This window comes from Hydra viridissima, unplaced genomic scaffold (genome assembly GCF_058129835.1).
Source record: "Hydra viridissima isolate aposymbiotic clone 2 unplaced genomic scaffold, HvirCarnegie_v1 scaffold_9, whole genome shotgun sequence".
In the NCBI taxonomy this organism is placed as follows: domain Eukaryota; kingdom Metazoa; phylum Cnidaria; class Hydrozoa; order Anthoathecata; family Hydridae; genus Hydra; species Hydra viridissima.
In genome coordinates, this window is record NW_028324308.1 from 11,594,615 (window position 1) to 11,603,904 (window position 9,290).

The 9,290-nt window shown below is 27.0% G+C and overlaps 1 protein-coding gene and 1 long non-coding RNA gene across 2 annotated transcripts; both read right to left on the reverse strand.

The window, feature by feature from the left end:
- Positions 1-269: 269 nt before the first annotated feature.
- LOC149884042 (uncharacterized) lies at positions 270-2,971 on the reverse strand. Its single transcript, XR_016455464.1, has 3 exons — positions 904-2,971; positions 465-539; positions 270-357 (listed from the first exon to the last, which is right to left on the reverse strand). It is a non-coding gene; the product is annotated as an uncharacterized LOC149884042 (long non-coding RNA).
- Positions 2,878-8,944, reverse strand: LOC149884043 (adaptin ear-binding coat-associated protein 1-like). Its single transcript, XM_090097339.1, has 8 exons — positions 8,788-8,944; positions 8,181-8,281; positions 5,984-6,088; positions 5,812-5,893; positions 4,349-4,451; positions 4,094-4,133; positions 3,796-3,982; positions 2,878-3,632 (listed from the first exon to the last, which is right to left on the reverse strand). The coding sequence occupies exons 1-8, from the start codon at positions 8,874-8,876 to the stop codon at positions 3,596-3,598; spliced, it is 744 nt and encodes a 247-aa protein (XP_089953465.1). The 5' UTR covers positions 8,877-8,944; the 3' UTR covers positions 2,878-3,595.
- Positions 8,945-9,290: the final 346 nt, after the last annotated feature.

Below are 9,290 nucleotides of genomic sequence, written 5' to 3' on the forward strand. Positions count from 1 at the left end.
TTCCATAACTGTTTTTAAATATAGCATTAAGTTTTGTTGACATTTGGTACGACTTGTTAAACTCAAATCTTCAACTCTTAAAGACTTAAATCGTGACAACGAATGAGTTTTATTGGCTTATTGATGACTTTAAATGTAATTTTCGTTTATTGAAAATTATTTGTCAAACGTATCAGATTTTCAAAAAACTTTTGGAAAAAAAAAAAGGAAAAAAGGAAAGGCTCTAAACTTTTAAAAACAAGAAAAAAACATTAAAAAAAACTTTTAAATTCTTTGAACGATTTTCCTACTTTGACTATAACTTTTATTTGTATTTTAACTCGTTTTCGTTCGTGGAAATACGCGGGACAATTTGTTCTAAAATAGACATTTTAAAAAAATTATGTGAAATCCTTAAAAAAAAACAAAATTCTTTGAAAAATAAAAATGAAAAAAGAAAAACAATAGAATTAAAATACTTTTACCGTAAAAATTTTCTTCTTTTAAACTATCATCACTTGATTTTTGTTCGAACATGTGAAGTTGTTGCACTTGTAGTTCTTTTCATAAAAGAAGAAAAATTTTAATGTCACCAACCTCATCCTATTTTTATTACGTTTAATTATGCCTTTTTAGATCAAATATGAAAAATTATCTAAAAGTATTACGATATTTATATAACTTCGAGATAGCGTCAGCGTACCATTAACTTACCGTCGACCATCAACCCTCTGTTATATAATCCTAGAACCCGTTTCTTCGAGGACAAAATGTTAATCAAACCCGTTTTATCAGGACAAAAACATTCTTCAAAAAGTAAAATGTCTTTGCAAAAGATCGTTTTGACGAGATTTTTTTAAATTATAGCCAAAAATATTAAAATTTTCATTACTAAATTAATTTTCAACCTGATTGATTTCCTACCTTTAGAGAAACAGTCCGGAACACACTCCACGTAAGGGCGTTGGGTTTTGACATCCAAATAGATAAAGTCAGGAACCTCTTGTGAAGAAAAATAAAAATCATCCATTTGATTTTTGACAACAACAAAAAAAAGCTTCAACTTTCAAAATTATTTTAAAACTAAAAACTAAATAATTGTTTTTAACTGATAATATCAGAACTTATAATTTCGGTTCATCATTTCATTTTTACCAAACATGTTGAGTGTTATTTTTATTCTAAAGTGGAGGGAGGGAAGAGGGGTCAATTACGGAAATCGTTTAACTATTTAGCGTTGAAACAAAAAATTTGCATGAATTATTTAATACTTAAATGTATAATTGCTACTTAACATTTTATCAATAACTACTTTTTACGCAATCCAGTGACATTTTGATTTTTGGAATCTTTTGACAACGGAAATCGTAAATAAAGTTGTTTAAGATTAAACGTTTAAGATCCCGTATAAGATTCGGGTTCCTCATTTCATCTCATTAATTGGCATCTCATTAATAATCATTGAAGTTAAAACGACTAGTTTATCTACCTTTTAGTTTTTAATTACCTAATATTGCGTGTTAGAAGGCTAATAACTCATCTTTACGATAATTAGCTATGGTGTGCACATACAATAGTTAACGATTTGTTCTTAATTTTCTAGCTAGTTACCAGAAATGTACAAACACTGCATGAACTATTAGTTGAGTGTTGTAAGTACACACAATTCAGAGGTTCCTTCTAGAATTGCATTCTTTTTTTATTGTATAACCCATGTAAGTTCAAAACTGTTAATTTCATTGCAAATCACCAAAATAAGAACATTTTACTAAAATGTGCTAAAACCCTACCCTAAATTTATGATATGTATAGAAACATCTTTGACAAAGTTTTTTTATGTTATTAAATAATAGCTATAGTATTTTGAAATCAAATCTAATTTTTTATAATTAAATTCTGCTGCAAGTGAAGACATTCTTTAAGAGGTGTTATTTTATTGGAATTTTAAATTTCATTACCATTAATCTATTTATTGAAGTTTGTTATTTTAGTTAACTAAAAAGTAATGTTTCGCAGAGGTATTAAAACGTGTTTCAGAACTTTATATTATGTTATTAGTATGCCAAGTTGCATCGTCTATGACTCGATTAAAAATTTCACAGGTGCCAGAATAAAAACCCAAACAATAAGTACAACTCACCGAAGAAGGATATATCTTGTAAAAAATTTCTTCTCATAACTTTCAGAGAATTCTGAATACAAAATCTGTAATCATTTGGATGTTGTTGATAGTTTCTTTAAAAAAAACTCAATTTTAGACTTTTCTCTTGTCAAATTATCATGATCTATTTGATCAACAAAAGTATCCACATAATCAATTTGGTCAACAACAACATCCACATCATTAGAACCAGTGCCATAAATAATATATGCATAAATAATAAATGCAAAATATATATATGAATAAAATGTTTCTGCTTCTTAATTAAAATACCTTTTAAACCTTTTACCTTAGATCATGACTCCGCACCCCCCCCCCCCCCCTAACCTTGATCTTATTTGCTTTACATTTGTATAGAGCACCTATTTTTCAACACTTGCTACAATAGTATATAGCCAATTGGCTGTTTGTTTATAATAAACTAGAGAAACTGCCGTTTCAACGCGTCATTTACTTTTCCAGTCAGATAGTGTGAAATTAATTGATCGAGCTTGCTTACCTGTTCTACTGCGTTAATGATCAGTTTAATACACCTGCATCTGATGCAAGGTCGATTGATAGATTAGCCACAGACATAGCAGATCCAAATATATATAGCAAGTGGAATTAAAATAAACTGGTAGGTTTAACGCCCTGCATTTGTTAAAGTACAATCACAAATAGCGGATTTTGTGACTGCTGCGAATAACATAAACCCAATAAAATAAATTTTCACATTCAAGAAATGATTACCATGATTGTCTCAAATTAACTTTATTATATTTTAATATACAAGTTTTAATACAAACTTTCGCAGTTTAGGATTTTTAACAGTAGCAAAAATGAGACTTGAATGTAGAAAACCCAAAAAATAAGAAATAATACAATAATGTAAATAGAAAAACTCAAAAATTAATTAATAAATTAGAAAAACCTGAATAAATTTAGAAACAAAGTTAAAAATTCGAAACCAACGCAAATTAAACCAAAATTATTATAATATCTTTATACAATGAGACAAATAAGCATTCGAACAATTTTTACACAACGAGGCAAATAAGCATTCGAACGATTTTTACACAACGAGGCAAATAAGATTTGAACAATTTTTACACAATGAGGCGAATAAGCATTCGAACTATTTTGCTGTAAAACATTTTTCTGAGAAAGTAAGAATTAAGACAGTTAAAAAAAGTGTCTTAAGTTATAATGCCGCGCAGATATATTTTACTTATGGTGTTAATGATAAATAAGCAGATTATTCTATTAAAAAAAAATATTTAGAATGATATATCATTCTATAACAGGGGTTAAAAAACTATCTGTACTTCAAACAAAAGAAGTGAATTTGTAACTGCCCAACCTGAAGGGTACTTTAATGTTTCTCCTTATTCATTTTTAATCATAATAAAATCAGTTTTGAAAAAAAATTCTCAAGTCAATTGTCAAAGAATTACTGCAATTAAATATACTATACTAAAACTGCACCCAACCACTTCCATTGTTTGGCAAACTAAAACGAAAGATGTTACCATAAATTATCATAAGGAAAGACACCAAAAAGATAACAAAAGGGAGTAATACTAAAAGAAAGTAAAGACAATACAAAGCATTGAAAAATTTATGTTTAGTGTAGAGTTTACAAGTAAAATGTTACAGAACTTTTAAAAACTTACTTGGTATCTTTTTTTGTAGAATTTGTAAAAGAAGTGAAATCACCCCAGTCATTAGAATTCTGTATTTGAGGTTGTTGAGTTTTTGATAAAGGGAGCTGATTTGGCACTGAGTTGGGAGTTTGTAAAGGAGGTGCTATTTTGGGGATTCCATGTGCTGTTGTTGGAAGTAATGAACTGCTGTTATTGCCTAAAAAAAATATGACATTTAACTACAAAAAATACACAAATATTTAGAGTGAAAAAAGGACACTGCTGAAAAACTTTTTTAATCTCTGCACACAAAAATTGTTAAAAATACCTGATTTTGATCGTGGTTTTGAATCTTGTGTATTTTTATTCTAAAGTGAAAAAATGCTTTAGATATATCATTGGAGATAAATACCTGTTGCATAAATCTACAGATTCTTTTATTTTGACTCAAAACTCATTCAAAACAAAATTCAACAAACCATATTTATTTGGATTGTATTAAAAGTTATTTTTAGTAAACTAGCTTTTGCAACAATTGTCCATTCTTTAATGTGAAGGCCATAATGCTGGTAAATAAACTTACTCCCAAATTTATTTTTATTGTTTGACCTTCCTTGAATCCTAGATTAAGTGGAGGGTTTGTTGCTGCTGGACTAGTTAAAACATCACTCTCTTGTTTCTCACGTCTAAATAAATTTTAAAAAATATGTTTCAAGAAACTAATTCAGATTGTTTTACAAAAATCATTAATTTGTCATTTTCAGGAAACCTTATGGAACATAATGCAACAAATTTTCACAGAAAGTTGCACAAGAAATCATACTGGAACATAAAGTTTGAAAACTAAAGAGGGAATAATTCTTTTATGTCCTTACATGAGTGTCTTAAGTAATAAAACCCAGATATTCCTGTTTTTTTTATGAAATATCTATATTTAATTTTGTGTTATTACTTAAAGAACGGAAAGCAGATACAAAAAATATTGTAGATGTAAATGTAATGAGCAAATTTCAGTACCTATTTTTAAGGACCATTAATAAGATAAAAATCATCAGCTTAATGAAACCAAACATAAAAATTCCGAAATACAGAACTTTAACATCAACAGGTGAAAATTCTGTATTTCAAAATTTTACTACTTTCTATATCTACTAATACTTCATATGCACTGATGTTTTTTGTATCAACTGTTTAAACTGTCAATCCTTTTCCAGATATGTGAATTTACAATGTTTAAATGATGCCACCTAAAAATTTGTCTGTAGTTCATTAATTTGTTCAGTATGATGACCTGCTTTGCATTAAATTACCTACAGCATAAATTACGAAGAACATGTGTTTGATTTAACTGCGTAAAGATGTCTGAAAATATTAAATTAAACTTAAATACAAAAAAGCAGCTGATTTCCTTTTACAACATGAGTAGCAAGAGATACTTTGTCAATTGCCAAACCCTATCCACCAGTCAACAAATTATTGTATTGGTGTAATAAACCTTTGTTTTTCAAACTTCAAGTCTTAATATTAAACAACATATAGCCATCCACAATTAAATAAATCTCCATTTTATTGAGTGACAGTTTATATCATACTAATGGAATCATTTAGAAAATAGAATTACAATTTAGTCTATTGAACTATAATATTGTTGCTGTTTTGCCATTATTTATACAAACCTCTATAAAACTCAATCAATATTGAGTGTATGTAACTTTTTGAGTTTTACAGAGATATATTTCTGTAAAATTCTGTAAAAGATATATCTCTGTAAAAAATTTATAAATGTAATTAATGATAATTGAGGTGAAATAATTTTAACTGTAATGTAAATGACCCATTTAGTAAGTAAAAAAAACAAACAATGAAATTGTAAATAAACTTATAAAAATGAAACTGAAACTCCTCTTAGAGCTTTTTGTTTATACCTCAGGATCCTTTTAAGCAATTCTAAGTTAGTAAGTAATGAAAATAAAATGAAAATAATAGAAACATAAAGAAAAGCGTTATAAAATTGTTTAAACTTGTTGAATATAATAAAAAACATACTTAAAGTGGTCTTGCAAAACAACATTAAAGTCAAATGAATCTCCTCTGTCTGTAAAACCCATTCCTATGAATGCATGCCTTCCTGAATTTTAAGAAAATACATTTTTTTTTTTAACCAAGAAGGTAATAACAAATAATTCAAAAAAAGAAATTATAAAAATGATATTCAAACCACTTTCGTCTTGGATTTTGATGACAAAGTATCTACTGCTATCAGACACAGCTTCAACGACAGGGCCAGGGTATTGATCAATTGGAGCCTGTGCAAAAAGTTCTCCTACAAATAATTAAAACTTTAAAGTAAAAAAAAATTATACAACTCACATGTAAATTTACACAAAGAAAAGAAATTAATAAAATAAATTTAAAACAAATAAAATTATCTAATACAATACAAATGATGCAGCTAAAAAATTGTCAGATATTTATTAAGTCAAACTAATCACAATTTATTGATATAGAGAAACAAACAAGACAGGCAGAATGCATTTTTATTCTATTTTTATTTTGTAAAAAAGAATGTAAAATAGTTCATACAGTAGAAAAAGATTTAACTAGATTTAAAATTAATTTTTGTATTATGACAAAGTTCACAGCATTTTTGTAATATTTATAAACAATATTTATAATATTATTTTAACAGTTCTGTACAGAACAAATATTTGCATATATTTTACTATACATACCACTTTTAATTTGGTAAAACAAATTAAGGGCTGTATGTTGTGGCTTCCAATTACATTATTCAATATATATGTATATATTTACAAATCAATTTCCGAAATTATGTTAATAATTAAATTTTGTTAAAATTAATAATTCATAAATTTAATGAGATTCAATAAATTTTTCTTTTGCAATGTTTTGCTTTGCTTACATAATTCTTCTGATTAAAAAAAGTTGTTTTTATAAAAAAATTTTTTAAATATTTGTTTTTGAATACCAAAAATCTTCCTGTGTTTGCCTTTGTTTCTGCAAAAACTATTTTTAGTTATGTAAATGCAAATCAACCAGTTAGAGTATAATAATATAATTGCCACAGTTTATTTTATGTTTTTGTTTTATATTGATGTATTTAAAGTAATTTTTAAAATATTGTTCTTCTAGTGTAATGATTGTTAATTATTAGATTAATGAAAATGTCTTACAAACTACATGGTTTAGTATGAACTAAAAAAATCATGACTTTGTTTTTATTAACTTTATTTCTGAACTCTTACTTCCTTTCAATCCTCATACATATCTTATTCATAGATGAATAATAAGTTTAAATTTATTTAGTGCTTGAGAATTCCTCCCCCTACAGAGTTAACTCTTTCAAACCAATAATTTGTGGCTTGAATAGCTAGAAGATCAATTTGCATTTTTAGATGTTAGTGGAAAAATAACCATTTCCTTAAGTATTATACAAGTACAAGTCTGCAAACAGTCAATAAATTCTAAGGAGTTTAAGTGTTCAGGCATAATAGGAGTGATGTCTAGTATTTATTGTAAAATGTTCTCTGTAGTTAAATCATATTTCTGCAGCACATTTCTTATGATTTGCATAGTGGAAGTTACCTGTATGACTAACACTTACTAGTTCAAGGCTTACAACTGATAAGTAGCATGATTCTAAACCCATGAAGTTGAAAGAAAACGACAGGCAGGGAAATTAATGTCATTGTTACCCTTAAAAGTAATCAAAAGTGATGCTAAGTAAGGAGAGTAACTGCAATTTTTATACTTTGTCAAAAGTTACTGTAGAAATCATTTAGCATATATTGTCAAAATAAACTGATAGAGTATAGTGGATGATACTGCCTTTGAGTGAGCACAGAACACATATGGATGTTGCCAGATCCAGAAGATGTTTCAAATGGTCTTCTATCTTCAATGATAAATCTTAGCACTACACAAATTCTTAAATAGCTATATCACTTGAAATTATTACTATTTAGAAATGCCTCGTGCCAGAAAAGTTTTGAACTTCTTTAAATCTAAATTCAAATTTAAAGGTTGGGGTTAAATAAAATGACAAAACAAATAAATATTGCTTAATTTACATTATCAAGAAGTGCAGGTTTGTATGAATTAGTTCTGGCTACTTATCAGTGCTTTTTAACAACAACAAAAAAAGAAGTGCTGCTTATTTTTACTTCTAAAGACTTATACCCTGCTTCTTCTTTGGAGGGTCTTAAAGAAGAAGCAACATATAGGTCTTTTGATCCAATAGATTTATCAAAAGTTTTTTTCTCAGGTCTCCTTTTCTTGCTAGTAAAACCTTAATCTAAAATTTAAAAAGAAAAATTACTGTTAATCAAACTTTTTGTAGAAGTGGCATAATTGCCTTTAATGATATTATATTACAATTTTTTTTTAACATTTACCAGAATTTCTATCTTCAAACTTTATGTAGCACTTTGAATTAAGTAAAACTATCCTAAGCCTTGCAGTCCAATCTGGTTGATCCAGCTTCCAGTCTGCAGCTCTAAAGCAATTAAAAATAAGTTAAAAGTACTAAGACCCTCATTAAAATCTGTACAAAATGAAATGAAAATTAAAACAATTCTACTGATATTTTTTAATCTTATAATACACTAAGAGCTTGGAATTTGATAATAGTGTGGAATCTGTTTTAGTTCATGTTGCTAACTTATAATTTGGCAAAAAAAATCTGACTGTCCATATCCATTTTCATGTATAACTGTTGAAAAATTCTGTATTCACCAGTGTAAAAATACTTTTCATAAGAAACTGAAGACTTAGTTGAGGAAATGTTTTAAAAAATCACAAAATATTACATTCTTTTTCAACATTTGCTCATACTGAAGATTGTCTAGATTCAGCAATATTATACTCAGTTGTTTAAGTATTATATCCTAAGTTCTATTCTCGCATTATTAAACTTATAGGACTTAGAGATTATAGAATAAAAACACAAAATAGAATACATTTATTTTTATTTTATAAATACTTAGCTAGTAAGGTACTCACCTATAACCTCTACTACTTTGCCTTGGTGGTATTTTATACACAAAAACTTCATTTTTAACACACAGCACTCGTTCATAATCATCACTCATGATTCTTGAATAATATAAGAAATCTAAATTTTACAAATAAACACATATATGTATATATATCCAAATTTTGCATATATATATATATATATATATATATATATATATATATATATATATATATATATATATATATATATATGTATATATATATATATACATACATACATAAATGTATGCATAAATGTATGTATGTATGTATGTATGTATGTATGTATGTATGTATGTATGTATGTATGTATGTATGTATGTATGTATGTATGTATGTATGTATGTATGTATGTATGTATGTATGTATGTATGAATGCATGCATGTATGTATGTATGTATGTATGTATGTATGTATGTATGTATGTATGTATGTATGTATGTATGTATGTATGTATGTATGTATGTATGTATGTATGTATGTATGTA

Excerpts from the sequence above, each read along its gene's own strand:
- LOC149884043 (XM_090097339.1), bottom strand. The coding sequence starts at position 8,876 with ATGAGTGATGATTATGAACGAGTGCTGTGTGTTAAAAATGAAGTTTTT. Across the intron at positions 4,134-4,348 it reads CAATAAAAATAAATTTGGGA|AATAAAAATACACAAGATTC; the intron begins GTAAGTTTATTT and ends TTTTCACTTTAG. Across the intron at positions 3,983-4,093 it reads AAAACCACGATCAAAATCAG|GCAATAACAGCAGTTCATTA; the intron begins GTATTTTTAACA and ends TATTTTTTTTAG.